At 39.8% G+C, this 26,551-nt stretch overlaps 1 protein-coding gene across 1 annotated transcript in view; it reads left to right on the forward strand.

The window, feature by feature from the left end:
• snd1 (staphylococcal nuclease and tudor domain containing 1) overlaps positions 1 to 26,551 on the forward strand; it is a 272,862-nt gene that overhangs the window by 78,575 nt on the left and 167,736 nt on the right. Inside the window, exons 15-16 of the mRNA XM_061959499.2 lie at positions 5,208 to 5,349; positions 18,913 to 19,022. Of these exons, the coding sequence (XP_061815483.1) occupies positions 5,208 to 5,349; positions 18,913 to 19,022 (252 nt within the window). The remainder of the gene's footprint in view (positions 1 to 5,207; positions 5,350 to 18,912; positions 19,023 to 26,551) is intronic.

Consider the following 26,551-nt stretch of genomic DNA (forward strand, 5'->3'; position numbering starts at 1 on the left):
TTTTTGCAACATTGGAAAACATTAATAAAACGGAGGCTTCTCAGAGGGTAAAATAATTATTGGAAGATACTGGCTTAGAATGGCCAAAGGTATGGATGTGTGTGTCCAAGTTAAAGAAAATAGCAGGCTGTCTTTTTTTCTAATGAATTTATTACAATCCTTGCAAGCTGGGTAATGTTTGCTGTGGTCTATAAGAGCACACAAACAGCTATCAGAAATGCAGCCAATATTACACACAAAAAATGTGTCACGAGACATGCAAATATAAATTAAATACACAAAGGACACAAGTAAAGGAAATTAAATGAACTCAAATGTATGTACAAACGAGGCATAATGATGCAATATGTACATACGGCTAGCCTAAATAGCATGTGAGCATCGATTAGCTTGCAGTCATGCACTGACCAAATATGCCTAATTAGCACTCCACACAAGTCAATAACATCAACAAAGCTCATGTTTGTGCATTCACGCACAGCAAAAAAAGTTTGGTGGACAAAATAATATTATTTAGCTCGTTCACGTAAGAGACTAGACGTATAAGATTTCATCGGATTCAGCGATTAGGAGTGACAGATTGTTTGGTAAACGTATAGCATGTTCTATATGTTATAGTTATTTGAATGACTCTTACCATAATATGTTACGTTAACATACCAGGCACGTTCTCAGTTGGTTATTTATGCCTCATATAACGTACACTTATTCAGCCTGTTGTTCACTATTCTTTATTTATTTAAAATTGCCTTTCAAATGTCTATTCTTGGTGTTGGGTTTTGTCAAATAGATTTCCCCAAAAAATGCGACTTATACTCCAGTGTGACTTATATATGTTTTTTTCCTTCGTTATTATGCATTTCGGGCCGGTGCGACTTATACTCCGGAGCGACTTATACTCCGAAAAATACGGTAACTTAGATTTGCTGATCCCTGTAGAAACCCAGTTTTAGTTGCATTACACACATTTTTCTTGGGACATCAACCACTGAAGTACTGTACCATAGAGGTAAAGCTACACACAATGCAGTCTTTTAATTGGTTAAGATAAAGTTGACAAGGGTACCTAAATAACTGCTCCATCCGTTTATGGTACTATACTAGGGAGGCGGAGCTAAACACATTGCAGTTTGTTAATTGGTCAAGATAAATTTATCAGAAGTTGTAAAGTGTACCAAAATAACTGAACAAGAATGGCACCAAAGGAGATGGAGCTTCATACATTGCAGTCCATTGACTTGTCAAGTTGTCAAAAGTTGTAAAAAAATGCAACAAGAAAATGTATTAGTTTTTACCCCCGGTCCAGTGGCTAAGGGCAGCGGTCGCCACAATGGGTGTAGCTAGACACACTGCAGCCTGTAATCAATATCAAATAAAAATAAAGACTTCAAAGATTCTTAATTGTCAATGTTTCCATACATGCAGGACATACGGAAGAGTCAGGATACCGTTTCTCTCTCAACCTGTACTATGGTGATAATTCCCAAACTCAGAGAGAGAGTGGACGCTGTGTCCACAAGCGCCGCCAAACTGTATGTCATTTTAAAAAACAGAAAAGGAAAAATGTCACATCGAAGAGAGGCCATGTTGTCCCCAACAAAAAAAAACACACACACTTCCTCAGTGAAACGACTCCAGTCCAGATCGGCGTGAAAACGGTACTGACTAATTTTATGCTTCAATGAAGTTCCCAAGAACTGACAACTGAACAAGGATGGCACTGAAGAGGCAAATCTTTACATATTGCAGTCCATCGATTTGCCAAGTCTTCCAAACTAGTATAGAATGCCAAAAAATAGATCCGTACCCTGGAGTCCGAACCCCACTATCCAGTAGCTAATGGGCAGAGGTTACACTATGCAGCCTTTCAACTACCGGTATTCAGAAAAAGCTAGTACCGAAAAAACTGACCAAGGATGGTTCGTAATGGGCGGGGCTCGACACACTGCGGACTGTTGATTCTATTGGGTCAAGTTAAAGTTGCAAAGGGTACCACAATGTATCATCAATGACAGATTTAAGGAGTCATAACTGCAGTGTTATATTTTGGTGTCCTTCTGTTGGGATACCAGCCACCAAAGTACTGTAGTTAAGGGGTATAGCTAGACACAATGCAGTTGTTAATTGGTTATGATAAAGTTGATGTTTGTACAAAAAACGTATCCAATCCTTTATATTAGAATATTGATCAGTCATTATGGTACCCTCTGCAACTTTCCCTTCACCAATCACTAGGCTGCATTGTGTCTATCTCCGCCTTTTAATGATCATCTTCGGTCATTTTGGTCCCCTTGATAATGTTTGACAACTTTCTTTTGACCAATTGAAATCCTTTTTTTTGGCGACATCCGCCAAAAGCTACTTCAGCTACTTTTGATGACTTCATTAATCAATGGACCGCTATGTGTCAGGCTTTGCTTTGAGGTGTCAGGTTGTGCCTCTCGGTCAGTCCTTCTCAAATGGTGGAGCGGGGCCCCCAAGGGAAGCGTGGTGTGATGCCAGCGGGGCCCGAGGTGAACTTCTTTATAACTTCTTCTCGCTTCGTTATCCCAACTTGCCGTACGAGTATATGACAAAGCTTATGTAGCACTTTGCTTCACTGTAACTACAGTGGGGGACAAGGAAAGACCGGTGTGTTGTTTCCTTCAATGTTAATAAGCATACAATGTTATGCAGAGGTAGAGTTATAACAATTTTCTAGACAAATTACCGTATACTATTTATAATCACGGTGGAGAGTGTGGGGGCGCAAAATATTTCCTTCCTGGGGGAGAGCGTAACAGAAAATAATTGAGAAGCACTGCTTGTGTGTGAATGTGAGTGTGAATGTTGTCTGTCTGTGTTGGCCCTGCGATGAGGTGGCGACTTATTCAGGATGTACCCCGCCTACCGCCCGAATGCAGCTGGGATAGGCTCCAGCACCCCCTGCTACCCCATAAGGGACAAGCGGTAGAAAATGGATGGATGGATGCTTTAGGTGTCAGGCTTTGCCTTTGTGTCAGGCTCCACCCTTATGTGCCTTCTTTGATCTGTTTTTTTCATTACCCTTTACAACTTGAGACAACTTTCTTTTGACAAATCAACAGACTCGAGTGGGGCTTTAAGGACTCTTGACCTATTTTTGTACTCTCCACATCTTTTTACATTTTGATGAATTGATGGATTGTAAACCCTGCTGTGGTTGAGCACAAGGATGCCAAAAAGTGGGACAGATCAGTATACCATACTATGTGGTTGACGCTACTCAAATCGGTTTTGTCATAATGCAACAAAGACATATTATGATTCAACTGGCGCCCGCTCAGCATGAAAGAGAATGTTGTTGTTTTTGTTGGTTTGGACTTTCCTTGCTTGAACTGAAAGCCTTTGCTCCCACTCCCTTGGCTACTCCATACACACAGAAGCAGAGTCCATGGGGCAGTGACTCACTGGTGTGTTGTGCTTACATGCTTATTGCCTGGAGTAGACACGCATTAAATTATTTTTTTACAATCTTTCCTTCTGCAACTATCCCCCCCAAACCTCTGCGTGTAATTCTGGCCAGTGAGTCATTCTTGCAGACTGAGATAGAGGTAGGATTGGGATTGCGGTTGGTAGCAGTGGTTTGTGGGTAAATACTTTAGACCGCATGAGCTTCCAGACGTGTCACTGAGAAGTTGACTTCATTAGGTCTGACTAAGATTTAAAGATGTCTGGGCTGGGATCAAGCATGCACATTCTTGTTGCCACAAGCTATCTTGTCTCTTTTGGCTGCTTTTGATGCCACCCACTATGATCTCTCTGATTGATAAATAAATAACCAGAATCCTCTGCAGTGGACATTTGTGTTTTGCATACCAGGGCTATTTTTCCAGAATTTATATCTCTGACAAAAGAGGTACATTAAAAAGACAAAACTCCACTGCACAGGAGTCATAATTAAGGGAGTACCGAATCCCAATACGACTTATTAACTTTCAATACTATACAAATATTGAAGCCTTGACGATTGGATTATATTTTGTTTCAATACTCTATCAGCAGGAATACCACATACTTTTGTTATTTTGTAGTGTGGAATGTCAGAAAAAGTTTGATTAAGTGAAATTAGTCAAACAGAAAACAATGGTAGGTATGAAAAACACCAACCTATTTATTATTAACGTCTGGAATGGACTTATACTGTCTTTAAATTGAAGTGTAGTGGCACTTGTTTTTGGCAACACCTATTGGCCATAATAATTCCATCCATCCATCTCCTTCCGCTTGTCCGACGTCGGGTTGCGGGGGCAACAGCCTAAGCAGGGAAGCCCAGACTTCCCTCTCCCTAGCCACTTCGTCCAGCCCCTGCCGGGGGATCTCGAGGTGTTCCAAGGCCAGCCGGTAGACATAGTCTTCCCAACGTGTTCTGGGTCTTCCCCGTGGCCTCCTACCGGTTGGACGTGCTTGAAACACCTCCCTATGGAGGCGTTTGGGTGGCATCCTGACCAGATGCCCAAACCACCTCATCTGGCTCCTCTCGATGTGGAGGAGCAGTGGCTTTACTTTCAAGCTCCTTCCGGATGGCAGAGCTTCTCACCCTATCTCTAAGGGGGAGCTCTGCCACCCGACGGAGGAAACTCATTTTGGCCGCTTGTATCCGTGATCTTGTCCTTTCGCTCATAATAATTAATCAAGTTAAACGCAGGCCAAGTAAATTGGATGATGTGGATACATTTGTTACTGGATATTTTCTATTACGCTTCTGCTTTTGAGACTTTGTATGTGTAAGTTATATGCAACTATAATTATTTGATACTTGTTTATATTGACAAATATGTTGTTTTAGGCTGCAATATTGTTCCATATAGGACATTCATTACATGTCTAGCCTTTGTGCTAAGCTGTTGTGTGGCTGCTAGCTCCTAGTAGCCTATAGTCTCCCATGTTTACCTTTTGTAAATGACTTGACTAAAATAGAAGAAAAAACCAACCTTGTGTGCTTATTCGAGAACATTTAGATGTTAACTGGCTGTCCAGCTTTGAACAAGTAAACACGCTGCAGTACTGCTCGTATCGTAGATATCGGACATTTTACATGCAAGCTGATGAAATTCCATTCTTAACTTTTGCTGACATCGGAGTGACATCAATATCATATCGCAACACACCTCCTTATAGTGTTAATGGTACACAAACTGTGTTAATTGCGTAACTGTAAAACCCCGTTTGTCTTTTGCGACCATCAGGAGACGCAGAAAGCCAAGCAGTTCCTGCCCTTCCTGCAGAGGGCTGGACGCTCAGAAGCTATCGTCGAGTACATCTTCAGCGGCTCCCGCCTCAAGCTTTATATGCCCAAAGAGACCTGCCTCATCACCTTCCTGCTCGCCGGTAAGTCAAGCAGTCCCTCTGTGGGTGCGCAGTCCAATACAATGCTACTGCTGCATTATAACTTGAGATTTCATAGGATAAAAGTACGGATAGAAAAAGGTCATTTCAAATGTAGCCAATTAGAGAGAGTGCGCACTAGCTGTAAAGTTCCATCTTTTGACCTTTAGCAGTCTTGCAGGTGCAAACAGACGCGTCCAGTCTGGATACCCATCGAGTATGTTAGGAAGCAGCAGTAAGATACTGATAGTGTGAATTATAGACAGACAGCAGATCCAGTCACCGACTGTATGTCAACTCCTGCACTGTGTTGCCATTTTGCAGTTGCAATAAAAACAGCGCAACCCTATCTTTGGCAGCTCATGGTGATTTGCTTGTCCCTCCGGATCACTGTCCCGCTGGCTTTTTGACTTTTTAAAACTGCTGCTGCTGATGATGCTTTATTGCTGTTGCAATAAACGTTTAATTTTAGTCCGTCTCACTTCTACTTGAATCAGACAAACATTGCCATTCGGCCTAATTATGCATGGCTGTGTCGTGGATGTATTAATTACTTTTGTAATTTGCCTCTGATTGTCTTTTCTATCCACTGATAGTTTTTTAATTACATTTTCTGCTACAAGATGAAATAGCAAGACCCTCGCCAATAAGGAATCTGCGTCGTAATGGATCGTTTGAAATCTTCTAATAAGACTGCGTAACACACACACTCGCACACATTGTTAAAGCAAAGGTTAGTAGCCCTGGGAAGAAGAAAATCATTTTCAATCATTCATGTATCGTCTTAAATAAACAAGTTAGACAAGATTATAGCACTGAGTGATACAAATAAATCTCCTACCTCATTGTTTTCATACCTACTAAACCAAACACTTGTGACCAATACTCTTGTGTAAACTAATACTCTTGTGAATCCTTATTTGTTCAAAAATTGCCATTTTCCTTGTCTATTACCAAGTCTGCCATGATTAGAACACACACGCGTTTGTTTCCGGGAGTAGAAACACACAGTTGTCAGAAGTCTGTTGCTTTTGAAAAGGAAATAAATGCGCTAAGGAAAGAATGTTCCGGTAATGCTTAAAACGACCAAAATACTGTAATTATTGTGTGTATATAACACACTAATGGAGGGTTATGAAGTTGTTTTAGAGGTCTTTGAAGGCTACAATGGCGACTCCCTTTTGCTGCATCTTGCAAGCGTTTTTTATGAAGTTTAGATTTTAAAAAATAAATAAAAAATAGACGTCTGTTCTCATCTCTCATGATTGTGACGATAGGCAAAATTCCAGAAATAAGTGCAGTTCCCCTTTAATACCTTGACAATATCGTAGCATGAGCTCTTGATATCGTTACATACCTAGTAAGACTAGAGGCTGATCACTACCAAAACTAGACTGCAGAAAAATGGGTGGTAAAAAGATGCTGCATCCGGCACAACAAACCATGCTATTATTGATATTCTAGTTAAAAACAAACAAACTGAAGGCTCGCAGTGATAGTGAGTCAGTTTTGTATTTTGTTCGTTTTGCTCAATGTTTTGCTTTTGTCTGTTTTATCCACCAATAGCATTGAATTACTAGGAGCTCTAAAATGCACTTCTCTCAAAACTGGACAGGAACTTTTTTAAGGTTAAATATCATCCTCAGCCTAAGTAAAGAAAATGTTCATGCATTAGTCATACCTTTCATTTGCTGTTTTCTTTCATTGGGCTAAATATTTATTTCCTTTACAATGCCGTGGAGGCTATTTGACGACAAACTGCTGGCGGTAGCGACGCCACAGATGAAAATGAAACTGAGCTATTAGTGATTAGCGGTGATTCATTTTGAAGCTAATCTGCCTCCCTTCTCTCTGTTCTCGATACTCATTTACCACCAAGCCCACTCTTTGACAAAACATGCAACACCTTCCCACCCCCGCTGAGGCACCTCAAAAGCATCTGTAAGATGAAGCTGTCGTGACTTCAAAGAGAGCCGGAGGTTAGGGTTCGGAGTTGAAGGGAACTTCCAAAGCACCTCGCTCGTCTTCCTTCTCCTGCTTCTGTGTGTTGAAAAAACATTCTGAGGTAGACCGCTACTGCGCAGGGAGGGGTCTAGAGACTGTATCAGGAGCTGATGAAAGGACTCGGTGAAGTAAGACAGGACACGGAAGGGGAAATATAGCCGTTAAGAGAAGCTCAACTGACGTGAAGTAAAAAGGCCCTGGATGGAGCTGTTCGGATCTCCCCTTTGAAAGAGCAAAGTTCTTTCAGGTTCTAATGGCTTGTCTGAATAAGGCGAGGAGACAAGAATTGAAGTTTAAGAATTTATTCTACAAATTAATTAAGTGCAAACATTAGCAATTCCAGCTCTGGAGAGAAGACCAAGCTTACAAAGTCCAGCATTTTCTCTCTTAACTCAAAGCTCTGCATGCGCGCTTTGGTCGTCCTTGCTGCCCCTCCCTGGTAGAGTTTTTTGGACGTTATACAGTTAAAGCGAAAGTTAACCTAAGCCTGTGTCTTGGACACGCCCACATATGTCCACCCTCGCTCCGTCTCTTTCCTGGCACCTCTTCTCGCCATCAAAACCAAATAAGGTACTATGCGTGTATTTCAAAAGATAAAAACACAGGGTATACTCATTGGCCCAGTTTCCCGTTCACAGAATAAATAAAACCAGGACTAAAACAATCTGAAAAACCATCCACACTAATCCAGTTGCCTTCTGAGATGTCACTAAATTTCAGATTAACTAGTTCCTGATTACAGAGTCTCCGACTAAGGTAATCAACAACAACTAAGATCGTGTTTTATATTAGATTAAGGATGACAATGAATAGCTGGATGGTGCAAAGGTAAGGGTGCACTGAAAACCTGGGCTGGAGTTTTTCAATATACATTTTAACAGTGTGTGGAACTAGAGTTTGACTACTACCGGTAATCTAAAACAGAGAAAGAAATAATTGTATAAAACAACTCCAAAACATTTCAGTGTAAGTATGAAGAAACGTTTATATCAAATAATTTTAAAGTATACCATGACTGAAGACAAACATGACAAGGGTACCAATTACCAAACCAAAATAGGAAATACATTGACTGAAATCTTGAGTCAGTACAACTAAAATGGCTGAGTGGTTAACATGTTGGCTGCACAGTCATGAGATCAAGGATTTAAATCTCCGTTTTCATCAAGCCAGCCAATTACTCCAGAAAGTTCTACCAATCACATTCTGATTGACATCATCAGGGAATTTGGTGTGATCCTTTACAGACTTTGCGCACTATTTTACAGACTGTTGATTTATTTACAGCACATAATACTAATTGTTTCACTATGAAGCTGACCTCACCCAAAAGCTGAATGTAAAAAGTTATGGTAAGGTATAGGGGGTTCCTGTCACTGAGTCACATGAAAGCTTTGTCCTCAGCAAAAAAATCATTTTAGATGCATTTTTTTCAACGTATGAAAACAGTCATAAAAATTTGTATCCTCAAATTTAATCAGAAGGTTATTTCTGTCTCTGAATAATCTTCTCTGTAGTCTTGGTGGTCTTTAAGCATCATTTAGATATTAGTCAAAGTTATCCATCTTCAAGGCAAGTTTATTCATAGCGACCAATTTGTACGCAAGACATTTCAAAGCGCTTTACAGATGCGTAACATTATGGCGTCTAAAATCATAAATTAAAATGTAATCATCATAAAAATAATCACAATCAAACTTTATTTGTATAGCACTTTACATACATATAAAATGTAGCACTAAGTCATTTTCATTTAAAATACTACAAATATTTTCAACATCTTACGCATTTTTTGTCATCTGTTAAGGACCCCACACACAAAGATAAAAAACAAAAAGACAGGTATTGAGCCGTTTTGATCTTCTTGTGATCTTTACATGTGCTACGATCAAGCCAGCGCAGCACACCACACACTGTTCTTTCCCACCATCATGCCTGATGTAAGCCGAAATCTGGTTTGAACAAATGTGATCTAAAATTGAAGAAAAATATATTTAGCAACCACCATAGCAACGACTGTAACACACAAAAAAAGGTAACATGAAAGAACACAAACGAGAGGAGGGAATGATGATGGTCCCAAGACATACTGCTACAATCTTTAATTGTGTCAAAGCAGTTTATGTATTTTGTTGACAGATTGTTTACACTAGCTTCCTTGGTACTCGCTCAGTCTGATTGCTTCTTGATTGGCTATTTTCTTTACTCCGTCACAATTCACACTGCGATGAATCAGGAGTCGTTAGCATTCCCCACAGACATAAGTTGTGGTCGTAATTATTGAACACGTTTACGATTGTCAGCCCGACACGTTTTGGAGCCGATTATTGGTAAACATTAACTCTTGACACAGATCAGGCCACAGGAAAATCTTACAAAACAATGTTTAAGGGCATAAGATAATCGGGCATTTTCTGTCCTCGATCGGAAAAAGGAAAATAGGGACAAAAACAGGCCAATTGTCTTTTTGTGTACCTCACTTTATTTACCATGTACTGTAATGCATGCAGCCTTTACTTTTAAGTTAAACCTGCATCTGGACTGGTTTAAATCAAGCCATGGTTTAGACCTGAGTTAGCGCTAGTCTCCCTTAAAGGGGAACTGCTATTTTTAGTAATTAAGTAATCGTTTACAATCATTATGAAAGACATGACGATGAATGGATTTTTTTTAATGCATTATAAAAATGTAATAAATTCACTCAAAAGTCTGCTTACAATGGAGCTTATGGGAGCCGTTCAATTCTGCCTATAGAGCCCCTAAAAAACATCCAAACACTTCCATTAGGGTTTTATATACATGATGTAAGTATATATGTAATATAGTAACGAGCACATTTATAATACCGTATTTGTTATTTTTGTATTATAATCAATTTAAGCATACGCGGCGCATTAATTTCAAAAACACATCACAACGTTTACTTTTTTACCCCCTTCATCACTGATTTCTCTTCACTACAAACTTTATGAGAGCCAACAAACATAATAAAACATCACTTACTGTGCAAGGTCTGCTGTCATCAGGATGCTGACTGCTAGGATGTTCATATATTCCCATTTACATGAAGAATGTATCATAAACCTCGCCAAGAAAGGGAGTGGGGAGTGGGAGGAAACAAGCGCTTTTCGTGTTTTTCTCACCATTTTCAGGTCCTAAGTGGCGGTCAACGTGTCCCAGGTGAGAGGCATGATTTATGATCGACAATAAACTTAGAGGGAGCAATGAAGTGAGGAAGCACCAGACCACTCAATGATGTAAACATAGGGACACACGGAAGTGATTACGTCGCCGCAATAAATAGTTTGGCTGTGTTACCGCCTATCATAACAATATCACTAATACTTGGTTAATATTCAAGTCATGAAATGTTATTGGAGTATCGTTGGCGCTTTTTTAATTGGTTTTTAATCGGATTTCATGGGTGGAATAGTGGCGCTCCCATTGGCTGCGCTGTAAGCGGTCGTTTATTTACGTTTATTTAATATTTAGAATGCATTAAAAAAAAAATCCATCTGTCGTCATGTCTTTAGTAATGATTGTGAATGATAGGCAAAATTCCCCAAAAAAGTGCAGTTCCCCTTTAAAGAAATGAAATTACTGTATTTTATGTAATATAAGCCCCTAATTTTTTCCTATGCTTTGGGACCCTGCAGCTTATAAAACCGTGCGCCTAATTTATGGATTTTTCTTTGCTAATGGCCATAATGTTTTGACTTAAAAAATAGTTTTCATGAAACACCCACTGAGACACTGATGAGGTATGTTATTGTTTGTGCTATGGCGCCATCTTTTGGACGAGTTTGGTCACTACAGGTGCTGCAGGTTGAATGTCTACAGTATTTCCTTCTGTATAGTGACTTGAACCCTAAGTACATGTTCCATGTACGAGTTGTCCATAACGTTTCTACTTGGATGATTTCTTTATTCATCACTCCAAGCAAAGTATGTAAGTTTTATTATTTACCTAAAACAATTAATACTTACTAAACCATCACATGTTTGATGGTAGGCGTTTTGTACATGCTATCTAATGTAATCAAGCTAACATCGTTAGCATTAGCGAATATGCTAACACGTTTACAAGTGTCTGTGTTAGTAATATCAGCTTACAATGGCATTCTGTTTGTATTGTTTCAGTTTCACAAATTCCTCAGTAAATTCACCAAAACGTCACCATGGAGTTATTGAGTGTTTAGCTGATTGGAGAGCTAGCTTCCCCAGCTAGTGGGTCCATGACGATGACTTCTGTTTTGTTTGATCAACCGTTTTACTGCCGTGTTACAGACATGGTTTAGAAACAATTAGAGTATGTAATTAAACATTTACAAAATCTTTCTATGTAAAAAAAAAAATATATATATATATATGTCTTAATAAGGTTATCCAAAAAATAGTGCTCGATACCGTAGTAGAGCGCAATATATGTATGTGTGGGAAAAAAAATCACAAGGTAACAAGGTAACACGCAAGGACATTAACACATCCGACACATATGTAGGATTAACCGAGGGAGAGTTTAAAACCAGATGGAACAATCACAAGGCTTCTTTCAGGAACCAAAACCTGCGGAATACCACAGAACTCAGTAAACACATTTAGGACCTCAAAGACAATAATGTTGAATATTCAATAACATGGCAAATTCTTGCATCCAGCACACCTTACAATAGTGGTAATAAAAGATGCAACCTATGCTTGAAAGAGAAACTGTTTATTATATACCGTCCAGACCTGTCATCCCTCAACAAGCGCAGCGAAATTGTATCAGCATGCCGCCACAGACGGAAACACCTCCTAGGCAACACATGAGCCAGTCACCACGCCCCTACGCCAGCCTGTACCCACCCACTCTGTGCCCTATATAAACCATGGTATGTGAATGCTCCCATTAAAATCTCCTGATGATTGAGGGAACCCCTCATGAAACAGGCCTGTAGAGATGAAGTAGTCTTGTGATTTTTTTCCCCACACATACATATACAGGTAAAAGCCAGTAAATTAGAATATTTTGAAAAACTTGATTTATTTCAGTAATTGCATTCAAAAGGTGTAACTTGTACATTATATTTATTCATTGCACACAGACTGATGCATTCAAATGTTTATTTCATTTAATTTTGATGATTTGAAGTGGCAACAAATGAAAATCCAAAATTCCGTGTGTCACAAAATTAGAATATTACTTAAGGCTAATACAAAAAAGGGATTTTTAGAAATGTTGGCCAACTGAAAAGTATGAAAATGAAAAATATGAGCATGTACAATACTCAATACTTGATTGGAGCTCCTTTTGCCTCAATTACTGCGTTAATGCGGCGTGGCATGGAGTCGATGAGTTTCTGGCACTGCTCAGGTGTTATGAGAGCCCAGGTTGCTCTGATAGTGGCCTTCAACTCTTCTGCGTTTTTGGGTCTGGCATTCTGCATCTTCCTTTTCACAATACCCCACAGATTTTCTATGGGGCTAAGGTCAGGGGAGTTGGCGGGCCAATTTAGAACAGAAATACCATGGTCCGTAAACCAGGCAAGGGTAGATTTTGCGCTGTGTGCAGGCGCCAAGTCCTGTTGGAACTTGAAATCTCCATCGCCATAGAGCAGGTCAGCAGCAGGAAGCATGAAGTGCTCTAAAACTTGCTGGTAGACGGCTGCGTTGACCCTGGATCTCAGGAAACAGAGTGGACCGACACCAGCAGATGACATGGCACCCCAAACCATCACTGATGGTGGAAACTTTACACTAGACTTCAGGCAACGTGGATCCTGTGCCTCTTCTGTCTTCCTCCAGACTCTGGGACCTCGATTTCCAAAGGAAATGCAAAATTTGCATGGTTGGGTGATGGTTTGGGGTGCCATGTCGTCTGCTGGTGTCGGTCCACTCTGTTTCCTGAGATCCAGGGTCAACGCAGCCGTCTACCAGCAAGTTTTAGAGCACTTCATGCTTCCTGCTGCTGACCTGCTCTATGGAGATGGAGATTTCAAGTTCCAACAGGACTTGGCGCCTGCACACAGCGCAAAATCTACCCGTGCCTGATTTACGGACCATGGTATTTCTGTTCTAAATTGGCCCGCCAACTCCCCTGACCTTAGCCCCATAGAAAATCTGTGGGGTATTGTGAAAAGGAAGATGCAGAATGCCAGACCCAAAAACGCAGAAGAGTTGAAGACCACTATCAGAGCAACCTGGGCTCTCATAACACCTGAGCAGTGCCAGAAACTCATCGACTCCATGCCACGCCGCATTAACGCAGTAATTGAGGCAAAAGGAGCTCCAACCAAGTATTGAGTATTGTACATGCTCATATTTTTCATTTTCATACTTTTCAGTTGGCCAACATTTCTAAAAATCCCTTTTTTGTATTAGCCTTAAGTAATATTCTAATTTTGTGACACACGGAATTTTGGATTTTCATTTGTTGCCACTTCAAATCATCAAAATTAAATGAAATAAACATTTGAATGCATCAGTCTGTGTGCAATGAATAAATATAATGTACAAGTTACACCTTTTGAATGCAATTACTGAAATAAATCAAGTTTTTCAAAATATTCTAATTTACTGGCTCTTACCTGTGTGTGTGTGTGTGTGTGTGTGTGTGTGTGTGTGTGTGTGTGTGTGTATATATATATATATATATATATATATATATATATATATGCGGCTTATACTGGTAGTCTAATATGGCTAATATATGGAAACATATTTTTCCTTTGGTGGGCTTGTATACAGGTGCGGCTTATATACAGGTGGGCTCTATAGTCCGGAAAATATGGTATTTAATTTAGGACTAGGACAAATCTGGGACTATTTCAATCCATGCTTGAGAAAGCCATTTCAGTAAATTCTCGGTTCAAAAAGTGATTTAGTCTAGAACTAGGGTTAATCCCTGTATGGGAAACTGGGCCAAAGTGTCTTGTCCTTGAACAGAACAAAGTGGATTGAGAGTGAGACTCCCTATACATTCCACTCTGCTTTAAGGTGGAACGTATTCCCCTAACAGAACTACAAGCTGTACAACTTCCACATCATGCTTTTCCACCCAAGAAAGAGGCCACTTCAGGTGAAGGGTACTTGTGAAAGGTTTGATGCGCAGCAGTCTTTCAGAAAAGATGAGACAGCCATCACTCGGACGCAAGGATTTACTGCATCAGCAAGAAGCGGCGGTACGGCGCAGAGCTTAGTGCCATTTGTCTTCTTTTTTTTAACATGCAAAAAGACCCTTCAAAGAAGTCCTTATTTGACCTCTACTGATCGAAACATTATTATGTTGTTTTTAAATTTGATTTTTGAGCACTGCAGCTTTGTGTGCCCCTCAACGCGGCTAATTGTGTCCTATCAATGGAGGATATAAAAAAAAAACATCTCGCCAACATTAAAAAGAGCGGTGCAAACTCCCTGAGCTGATTGCACATCCATCCATCCATCCATTTTCTACCGCTTATTCCCTTCTGGGTTGCGGGGGGCACTGGAGCCTATCTCAGCTACAATCGGGCGGAAGGCGGGGTACACCCTGGACAAGTCGCCAGCTCATCGCAGCTGATTGCACATAACTCATATTTGCAGCCGCATCAAAAGCGGTGCATTTAATGAGGCTAATCAAACTGTAAGCTATTGTTGTTTTTGCTATTTTATCATTAAGCATGAATGATGCTTATTTTGATGACATGGTGGCATCAAATCAACAGGAAATATTTTAGTTTTCAACCTCCAAGGTTCAAATAAGCTAGCTCTCCAAGATGTCTTCCCAGGCAACGTATGATGATTGACGTACCGCACGCTGATTGACATGTGCGCTGGAGGGTCCGCCGTGCCGAGCAGCACATGCATGGTCACCAGCATTTGTGTACATGTGCACTGCAATGTCGCTTGTGATCAGTGTATGTCTTGTTTCTCTTCGGGGGTCACATTTGATGAATCAGCTGTATTTTGATTCAGATGAACTTCGAGGTGACAGGTGGGAGTTATGCAATCAACGCCAAGAAGAAGCATCATATTTTTTGTTACACTCGAATCGACCGTAAAACTAAAGCAATTTGTCCAAAAATAATATTAATCCAATTGATTCTTCCTAGACACCCAAAACTATGAACACAATATATATGGCAAATATATATCGTTAACCTAAGAAAACGATGTGAAACACAAATGGTGAACATTTAACTTTTAATAAGGACTTAAAGTGGAACTTTTTGGGAATTTTGCCTATCGTTCCCAATCATTATGAAAGACATGACTTTTTTTTAATGCATTCTAATTTGTAAATTAATGTTAATAAAAGTACGCTTACAGCAGAGCCAATGGGAGATCCGCTATTCCGCCCATAAAATCCAATAAAAAAACATCCAATAAGTGCTAACAATACTCAATTTACATTTTGTGACTTGCATATTAAACAAGTATTAGTGATATCGTTATAATAATCGCTAATACAGACCAACTATTTATAGCAGTGCCTTGATCACAAGCTTGTGTGCCAATGTTGACATCATCGAGTCAGCTGTTTCCTCAGTGATGCGTTTTTTAAATGAATGTGCTGCGTGTGCTTAAAATGATAAATACATAAATATTAAATGCTATTATACATGTGCCTGTTACTGCATTACTTATATACACATTGTGTATATAACACCTTAATGGAGGTGCTTGGATGTTTTTTAAGGGCTTCATAGGCAGGATAGAGCTCCATTGTAAGCGGTCTTTTGATTTAAATAATTTAATATTTAGATTGCATTAAAAGAAATGGTTCGGGCATCCGGTCAGGATGCCACCCGAACGCCTCCCTAGGGAGGTGTTTAGGGCACGGCCGACCGGTAGGAGGCCGCGGGGAAGACCCAGGACACGTTGGGAAGACTATGTCTCCCGGCTGGCCTGGGAACGCCTCGGGGTCCCACAGGAAGAGCTGGACGAAGTGGCTGGGGAGAGGGAAGTCTGGGCTTCCCTGCTTAGGCTGCTGCCCCCGCGACCCGACCTCGGATAAGCGGAAGAAGATGGATGGATGGATGGATAAAAGAAATCCATCTGTCATGTCTTTCATAATGATTGTGAACGATAGGCAAAATTTAAAAAAAGTGCAGGTCCCTTAAAGGCGTGAATGACGATGAGCTACATCAGTATTGTAATGCTCACCTTATCAGCCTTGGAAAACTCACTTCATTCACTTTTTACAAAAAGTTTTTTTTTTCAGGAAATACCATATTGCAATATTTAAATAAGCTTAAAAAAAGGATATTATAAAGAAATCATAACACATTTTACTTATTTCCTGTTTACTTTGTTGTCACCCGCAGCCGGTAGAAGCAGTTGTTCCTAAATTAACACACCTCCTCCCCTTCTATTAGAGCTACCAGCAAAAAACATAAAACTCAACCAAATGTCGGCTAGTAAAGTAGGCTCGCTCCATAAAGTCCCCGCATCACACTGTTTCTGGCTGCCTGCTGTGGACGCCTTGTTAATTACATAAGCAACAGTGTGGCTGATAGTCAGGCCTGGCAAAGTAAAAAAAAAAAAAAACAAGTGAGAAGTTAGCAAACATTTGAAAGGACAAAAAAAGAATATTCATCACAGTATTCTGTGAAGTTGCAAATCGCTAGTAAACGCCTCTAGAAATTGTTTTAAATTTGGAGTATTTTACGTTCGGGGAGAAGTTTGTCTTAAAGATAGTCGGTCCTGGGCATTAAATTCACTTGTTACACACCATGTCAGTGTGCCAGATCAATATCAACAACAAACCCGTCATAACTGTCAAGTGTAGCTAATCAATTGTCTTTTTACCTTGTTTTGCTGCTGGAGACAAAACTCAATGTTTGTGGAAAAATTTTAAAAAAGCAGCCCCCAAAAGGGCTTGCTGAAACAGCAAAGTACAGTGGTACCTCATGTTTCATTCATCTTCCAAAAGGTCCAGCAAAGACCACATTTTTAGCTGAATACATTTTCCCATACATCGTACTCAATAAAAATAGCACAGAGACACCAGCGCGTGCTATTTCTTTTTGTTTGGGCACTCGATTCCACGTAGTAATACACGGGCAAACTGACTACAGCACTACTTTAACCTACAAGTTTTTTTGGTTCTGTAACCGGGCTTGTACCTTAAAACACTCATATCTCAAATCGGTGTGGTCCATTGAAAGTAATTAAAATTAATTTATTAATTTCTTCAGTACACTTAACATGTAACATGCCCTTTGTAAAGAAAAAAATACTTTTAGGTCATATATGTTGTATGAAAAACAATACAATAGAATGTAGAACAGAAAAATACAATAGTTTTATGAAGTAATGTAACAATAGCATTTACCTTGGAGAGTGGACGTCTACGGTATTTCCTTCCAGCTGCTTCTTCTTCAAACACACCATCAGCTGCTTTTCCATATTTTCATAGATACATGAAGATGGTGTGGAATTTAGATATTAGTTTAGCGTCCTTGGCTGGCAATATCGACTCATTCTGCTTAAGTATGTTGCAGACTAGCAGTGCTACGCTAATACACCGTTGCCAAGTCGGCTGCTCGCTCTGTTAGGTTTTTGAATATTTATTCATTTGATTCAATTAATATCATCCTTCTTTTCAGGACGGTCTTCACATTCACTTTATTTGTTCCAATGGTTGGTAAACAAATATATGTCGATCTCTAGGTATACACTAATGCAAGCGAGTTAAGACAGGCTCTTACGGGTGTAACTGGCATCCGCTATGCCAACTTGCGCTGCAAAGGCTCGTAATTAAAATTTTGCTCTAATTAGCTGAGCTTGTATCTCGAAACACTCGTAAGTTGGGGCACTCATAAGCCGAGCTACCAATGTACCGGTAGTTTGTTACACACAATGTTTGGCCCTACAATAACTAAGACAATTCAAGAGAACCGGGGCTAGATTTAGTGAAAATATTATTTTAAAATACACTCGGACAAAAAGTGGGGCGTACAAAAACTCATGCACCACTGTACTTGAAAAATTGGAAGACGTGATTTGCAGATGCGGCCTCCTTTGGCTTTGCGAAAACATGCTTTACTCCTATGAATGACCTTTTCAGTGGACAAGTACCCTCTTAAAGTCCTGCTGGACCTTGTGTTTGCTGGCGTCAGCGGTGCCTCAGAGTAGCAGAAGACCGTGACCTGTCACTGTAGAGGAAAAGGATGTTTGACGTCAATGAAACTTGAAATGTAATCTATCCTTTTAAAGGTGTTCTCAGGGTAAAGACCGTTTTGCGAGGCACTTAAAGTTAAAGTTAAAGTACCAATGATTGTCACACACACACTAGGTGTGGCGAGATTATTCTCTGCATTTGACCCATCACCCTTGATCACCCCCTGGGAGGTGAGGGGAGCAGTGGGCAGCAGCGGTGGCCGCGCCCGGGAATCATTTTGGTGATTTAACCCCCAATTCCAACCCTTGATGCTGAGTGCCAAGCAGGGAGGTAATGGGTCCCATTTTTATAGTCTTTGGTATGACTCGGCCGGGGTTTGAACTCACAACCTACCGATCTCAGGGCGGACACTCTAACCACTAGGCCACTGACTTGTCCCTTTTAAAAAGCTAACCCCTTCAATCGTGTTGTCTTAGGTATCGAATGTCCGCGCAGTTCCAGGAATACGCCCGGAGGAATGCAGGTAGCCGAGCCTTTCAGCGATGAGGCAATGCTGTTCACCAAAGAGCTGGTGCTGCAAAGGGAGGTAAGCAGTTGAGACCGACTTTCTGATGCTTTCTCTCAAAAAAAAAAAACCCTCCACAATTCTGCTAGGGAGTGCATTTTGGTGCAATGGGGTGGGACGAATGTGTATTTTACTTTTATTACTGCAGAGGGGGGCTCACTTTTACTTTGACTCTCCATTGCCGCTCTTGTTTTGTGCGCACACCACCATGTCAAAAATCCAATTTAGCCTAGCGGCACATTTCAAAACAAGCCAACGACTGGGGTTTAACTCTTTTTCAATCATGAGTGTATTGATTAAAATAAACACACGGCAGACACTCTTTCATAAAATAATACTACTGCTGCAATAAAATTTACATGCAATTGAACAGGGATATGAGCCGCAGTTATTTAAGCGAGACAAAAGCTGGATACACAAAGAAAGCGAAAAGGAAAACTCAGTAAATAAGAGAGACAGCTGAGACCACACAACAGCCTGAAAATGACAATGCTTCTGGAACTCTTCTGGTATTCAAGCCGAATCAAATTTTAACAGACATGTGAGTTTGGTGTTGAGCTGCATTTCTAATGTTTATTCATGTAAAAATAATAGGACACTCCTTAAATGACATTTGTGGTTCCCCTTATAGATTGTAGTCAAAATGCTTCAGAAGATCTGCTAGCATACATGTACAAGTCCAGATGTCCTCAAAATGTTATTATGATGATGTCAGTGACTTACAACATTACCTCGATTTTCATGCGCCACACTTTTGGAAAGATGAACGTTTTTGCCAAAAGTTAGTTATCTGTTTCGATTACTGCATGGCAAAATATTGCGTGTAACAAAACTACAGGGTTTGCCCTTGTAATCGAGTGCAAAGAATTCCACCTTTTGGTCACATTTTATTTTATTTTTGTAATAGTTACCTTCGCCAGTATTATGTAATCTCTTGAGTTATCAAATCAAACGAAGCTTTATACTCAGGCAAGTGGCAAACATAAAGTGCATTGCACAAAAAAAGAAGAAAAGAACAAAACACACACACACACACACGTACACAGCGCTATTGACAATAACAAAACAAAACATGGCATGGCACTGAGGATTGAGGAAAAACACCACCTTTGAGGCATCCACACTGAAGAATACCTAAAATTAACACCATCTAAAAAATAGTATAAAATATATGTAAATATAATAATGTAAATAATACATTAATAAGTTAATAAAAAAATACAATTGAGAGAATATTAGTAATAACAGCAATTAATATAACAATAAAAACAATAATAAAAATAGCAAATATAATGAAAATAAAAGACATGAGAAGAGTTTACCAAAATCAGTAAAAATCCTGAATAAAAAATTGTGTCTTTAGCCATTAAAAAAAATATTAACGGGCTCTGCAGTCCTGAGGCTCTCAGGTGGGGCCACAGTGGCTAAATGTCGCCTCACCGTGGGTCCTTGTACTAGTATTTGATAAGATAAAAGTTTGGTGCCAGAGGATACGCGAGAGTTGATACAGTAAAAGCAGGTTGGATAGATTAGACAGCGCAAGGACATTAAGACATTTGAAAACTCACAATACAACTTTAAAATCGACCCTGAAGTGGACGGCGAGCCAATGCAGGGACTTTAAAACTGGTGTAATGTGCTACCGCCCTCTGATCCTCGTCAGCATGCGTGCAGCTGAGTTTTGTAATAATTGTAGCGTTCTGATAATTTTTTCCGAAGGCCAGAGAGCAGGCTATTACAATATTCTAATTGACAGGAGATAAAAGCATGCATTAGCACTCCTGTGTTGGACTGAGAGAGAAATGGGCGAACTCTGGCTATGTTCTTAAGATGATGACAACCGATTTTTGTAATACTTTTCATATGTGGGATAAAAGTCAGCTCGGAGTCAAAAATCATGCCCAGATTTTTTTATAATTTCTTTCTTCTACTTGTAATTTTGGTCAAAGTTTCTCCCTCTGGCCTTACGGACTTACAATTAAAACCTCTGTTTTGTCCTGGTTGAGCTGTAGGAAATGACATCCATGACTTGATATCTAAAATGAAGTTTTAAAAAAAGGGTATCAATTGGTCCTGTGTTATCAGGAGACTCGACAATGTACAATTGTATCATCAGCGTAACTGTGGAAAATAGTGCTGTGCCTTGAAATGGTGTCCCCAAGAGGTAGCATATAAAGATTAAAAATGGGACCTAAAATTGAGCTTTTGGGGAACCCCACTTCTTATTTTATGGGCTCCTGAGGAACATGCATCTATACTTGCATAAAAACATCTGTCTGTGAGATAAGAGCGTAACCAAGTAAAAACAGTACCAGAGAGGCCCACCAGGTTTCTAAGTCTGTTTAATAAAATGTGATGGTCTACTGTAGCAAAAGCAGCGCTTAGAGCCAGCAGAACGAACACTGAGTTTTTTATTATTTAAATTCCACCTAATGTCATTTAAAATCTATAAAAGAGCTGTTTCGGTACTGTGGTTCATCCTAAAACCAGACTGATGTGTTTGTAAAATGTTATTTATATTTAAAAAGTCTTTGACTTAGTTATCAGCTTTACTCAAAACTCAAAGTTATTGGCTGATTTTGATGAAAAGTTCAGATAATTTCTAATATGTTATTTTTTATTTAATGATTTTTTGTTACAAGGCTGGGCTTCAGTGTGTGTATGTGTGTGTGAATGCGTATTTGTGTATGCTCGCAGCCCTGCCTCCACCCACACCGGTAGTGGGATCTTAGCCGAGGATGTCGTTGTGGCTTGTGCAGCCCTTTGAGACACTCGTGATTTAGGGCTATATAAGTAAACTTTGATTGATAGTGTGAAGTGAAGTGAATTACATTTTTATAGCGCTTTACACAGTAAATTACTGACAAGAGGGTTCACTCTTGTTTCTTTTGTTCCACTAAAGAACAAAGGCACCAGCTGCTGAGATCGATGCAATAAGTGAAGCCTCTTGCGGCCTTTTATTTTTATTTTTTAAGGATTCAGCACTATTGGGAGATGAAGCCTGGCGGTGGTCTGTGCTCTCTGTGGGCTTGTTTTAGTTCTCTATAATTCCTCAATATAAAATGTGTTTTGTGTTAGTATTTTTAGCGTGTCTGGAATGGATTAATTGCAATTTTTTTAATACATTTTTTTTGTACATTTTTGTTTTAGTCTTACTGTTTGGAAACTAGTTATGAAAACTGTGGTTCCACTGCATCGGCAGTTAGTTGCCAAACTCCATCTGTGCCCCTGCAAATCATTTTTCTTGATGGCGGCCATGTTTTTCATGCAATTTTGCTGATATTTTACAGAAATGTGCTTGTCAGTTCTCTAAATGTTTGTACCAGAAACTGTTACTGTATGTTGACTGCATGTAGGTAAATTGTTGTAAAATGTTAAGACACCAAACATACTCCCGCCCAGTGTGGTCTAAAACTCACCTGGTTGTTCGTGCATCAGCGCTTTCACAAGCTTTAGAAAACTCCATCCAATGTGTTCATTCACATGCTAATGGCTTTTTATAGGGAGCGGTGAATGGACCAAAGCCACCACCGTGGGAGCTAGCTATAATCCTGCTACCACTTAACAAGGCCACACGCACGCGCACACACACTTCCCTTCTTCCATCCCTATCTCAAGTTTTAAAGGGCTTTTTGTGTCAGGTGGCTGACACTCCTGTCCTCTGGTGTTTAATTGTCATGGAAATGTTGCCTCGCATAAGCGTGACTGTTTTTTGTCAGCATGTAAACGGGTTGATAAAGACAGCCTTGTTTACTGTATTATCAGATCTGGTTGGTGGTCATGAAAGGTTTTTACATGCCAGGCAGCGACTGTACAATTATTCCTTTTTCTATGATGATATTAATATCGTGCTATATGATAGCCTCAAAGCTAGACACCCACATCTGTGCACTGCCCATAGAGCAGGGGTGTCCAACTCATTTTAGCTCAGGGGCCGCATGGAGGAAAATCTATTCCCACGTGGGCCAGACAGGTAAAATCATAGCATAATAACTTAAAAATACAACTACAACAACTTCAGATTGTTTTACTTCGGCCCGAAATAGAACAAGCACATTCTGAAAATGTATATATCACAAATAGTCTTCTTGAAAAAACACTTCAAGTAGTTGAAAATTCTGCAATTTCAAAAACACCATGAAAAACACAATGAATTTAGACTTAATCTCAATGTATCTACAAAGCAATTAAACTTTAAATGACAGCCCATCTTGGATTGAACAAAATACAAAATCAAGCATAAATGAAAACTCTTCTATGTATCAACTACCTCATTTGTCATTTTCACTGTATACTTTCTTTAAATTTGCACAGAAGTCAATCATTTTCACAGAACTATATCAATGTGCAGTGTCTCATGCAGCATTTTAAGTGGGGTGACCAATTGTTTATTTTACGCCTGTTTATTTTATATTTGGTCAAGGGGGAGGAGTCACAGCCCCGCTTTACCGTGTACCTATTGCTTGGTATACTTGCTCATCCCGGTATAAACTATTTGCTTCCCTAAGAGAATTGCTAATATGACATCCAGTGGACACATTTAAACAGCAGTTTCATTTGAAAATGCAGCTCAATTTTACACTTAGTAAACTCATCTCGCAGGCCGGATGGAACCTGTTCGCATATTTGACATAGACTGCCATAGAGCTTACAAAATCACTTTAAAACTGTCGAAATTACAGCATCAAGGCTACAACACGCGTCCATGATAATATTGTTGGACCTCTGAGGTGTTTGTGAATACCCTTGTTTATCCAGGTCATTGTCTTCTCAGAACATAGTTTACCATCAAAACTGGGCCGTTCAGGCGTCAGACACCTCTAGTCCGAGCAGGCTTCTTCTATTTAATGCTCAATGACTAGATAGGACAACTGTCCGGGGCTCAGAAAATCTGCAAAGACTCCTCCCACCCCCACCAAGGACTGTTTTCACTGCTGGACTCTAGAAAGAGGTTCCACAGCCTCCGAAGCAGAACTTCCAGGTTCTGTAACAGCTTCTTCCCTCAGGCCGTAAGATTCTTGAACGCATCATAATTAAATTAAATTATCCCCTCAACTCCCCCCAAAAAGGATTAACTCGCTGGAATAAAAAAGACAATATAACATACATCCATAAACGTGGACGCATGTGAAAATGTGCAATATATTTATCTGTACAGTAATCTATTTATTTATTTATATATATTTATATATATTCATTTATTTTATATATATATATATTATATATATTATTTATATATATTTATTTATTTATATATGCACCTTATTGCTTTTTTATCCTGCACTACCATGAGCTTATGTAACGAAATTTCGTTCTAATCTGTGCTGTAAAGTTCACATTTGAATGACAATAACAAGGAAGTCTAAGTCTAAGTCTGTATAGCTAGCACTCTATTATTTAGGCTCAATTCGAATACAGCCGTGTTTTGCCCTCCCTTCTTGGTTTTGCACGTTCACGACAATCAAGGCGTTCAAGGGCAAAGTACATCCCTTGAAGTGAAGTGAGCTCGCAGACCTCCCTACACTATCCAGTGTGAGGAGGAAGATGGCAGACCTAAAACCCAGAGAAGTGTACAAATGTAAGTAATAAGTGTATTTTTTTTTTTTTTAACAATCACACTTGTGGTTTTAGTCAGACTTCGAACCTCTGCGACTGCACATAAATATTGGCTTCAAATACAGAAAACACATTTTACATAGTGCAAGCTGATGCACCAGCACTTGCATATTTCGCCAAAAACGTTGTCTTCTAAATGGTCTTCTTTTTAATAAAGATAGGTGAACAAAAACAAGAAGAGGTCAAGTAAAGTCGAACATCCCGTGCGACGGCATTTGGAAAGTAAACAAACATTTGTCGGACCTGCCTTACGACACAGCTGGCAAATGGCGAGGGTTGATGACGTAGCAAGACTTGAGGGACGTTCGTATGCACATACGTGTATTTGCAATACTTCGCCATGGCATGAGATGCTAGAGCCGAGAGGAGTGTCAAGTAAAAGAGGGGCGATGTAGGAGGGAGAATGTGAAATGAGCCCTCAGATTTTAACTAAAATACTAGAACTCAAGGACCAATATGATAGTTCTCGAGCTCAGTGTAGAGCTGTTCATGCCCAAAGACTATGAATTGAATAAGCCTCCAAGGATAGTCTGAAAAGTCAAGTTGCTTTTGGTTCATTGCCCTCTGAGATGTATTTTACAAATGTTTAAAAATACTATAGTATATACTATATTTTAAAATTCCACAAACTGAGGCAAGTTTTGAGTCATCAGCTGACAAAAATAGGTTTCCAAAAGAAGAACAGTTTCCACCCACACGTACTTGACGGTGGAAAAGAGCTGCATTAGCCTGACTGCAGAGGTAAAAGAGGGTGCAGGAAGCACAGCTAATGGGAGCCCAGTAAAGTCACAGCAGCCTCTGCTGCATTAAATATATAAATGTAGGACGGCTGTAGGAGAGGAAGAACTGGTCCATGACCTTGATCCATCCTTTGGTCCCCGCAGAGCAAGAGAACTGTGACAGAATTTTGGAAGTGTGTGCCGCACAGATGACATTTGATGTGTGAATAGCTTTTGATTGCGGAGGCTTTACATTAATAACATTTGATTCGGGCAAATCTATTTAGCATTCATCAGATATTTTTATACTAACAAAGGCTTTTGTTTGTCTGATGAATGATCTGTTTACTGGTTGTGTGCTCTACACTACAATTTCCTAATTTCTTCTCATTTTCAATTTTCTGACTCCACATTTTGACTCACATTTAGAGACCAGCCTGCATTTTCGTACATTTTAATCCTGACAACAGTGAGAAGAGCCCAATATGTTTTTTTTCAATTCGCCTCAAACCTCAAGCCAATTCCCTGTTGCCATAGATTCCTTTCAGATTCCCCACTTTGGTCTTTTCTGTACTCCCGCTCCTTCTTTCTCTGTGTGTGATGTTTTTGTTTTTTTCCCAGCATGAGTCAGCTACACAGAGTTTTGGCAAATCACATTGCTCCCCACAGACACTCATGTTGCTTTCTTTATGACTTTGGTTTAATTTCTCTTACTTGCCTCAGACAAAAACTCTCCAGGATGAATAACTCTCACAAACGTCTTGGCATGTGCAACCCTTACCTCAATTTTACTGTAAATGCGCACTGTTGGCATCATTCATGGCGGTGTCATCTCTCCGTCAGGTTGCGTCTTGGCAGCTTGAAGATCCACTCCACAAAAGATTTATCAATCCCCACTAATAGCTGTTTCTAAAAGCTTCGATTACTGCAGGAACTTTTGTCGAGTCAGCAGTGTCTTCTCTTTATTTACCTCTGGCTAGAGTCTCAAGTAGTTAAAACATTGTCTTGTGGTGGATCAATCCATTTAGTGTTCCTCATACTCGTCACAATATGCCAATCATACTATGCGCAGGCCTACTTGGCAACTAAAATCTCCTGTGTGCGCCGATCTGTGCTCAAGTTTGGTGCACAGTCGAGTCATAGAATGACTGTAATGCGATCACCGCAAACAAGTTCTTAGTACCGTAATAACCAAAACATTTCATAACAGAATAA

This window comes from Nerophis lumbriciformis, linkage group LG05 (assembly GCF_033978685.3).
Source record: "Nerophis lumbriciformis linkage group LG05, RoL_Nlum_v2.1, whole genome shotgun sequence".
Taxonomy (NCBI): Eukaryota; Metazoa; Chordata; class Actinopteri; order Syngnathiformes; family Syngnathidae; genus Nerophis; species Nerophis lumbriciformis.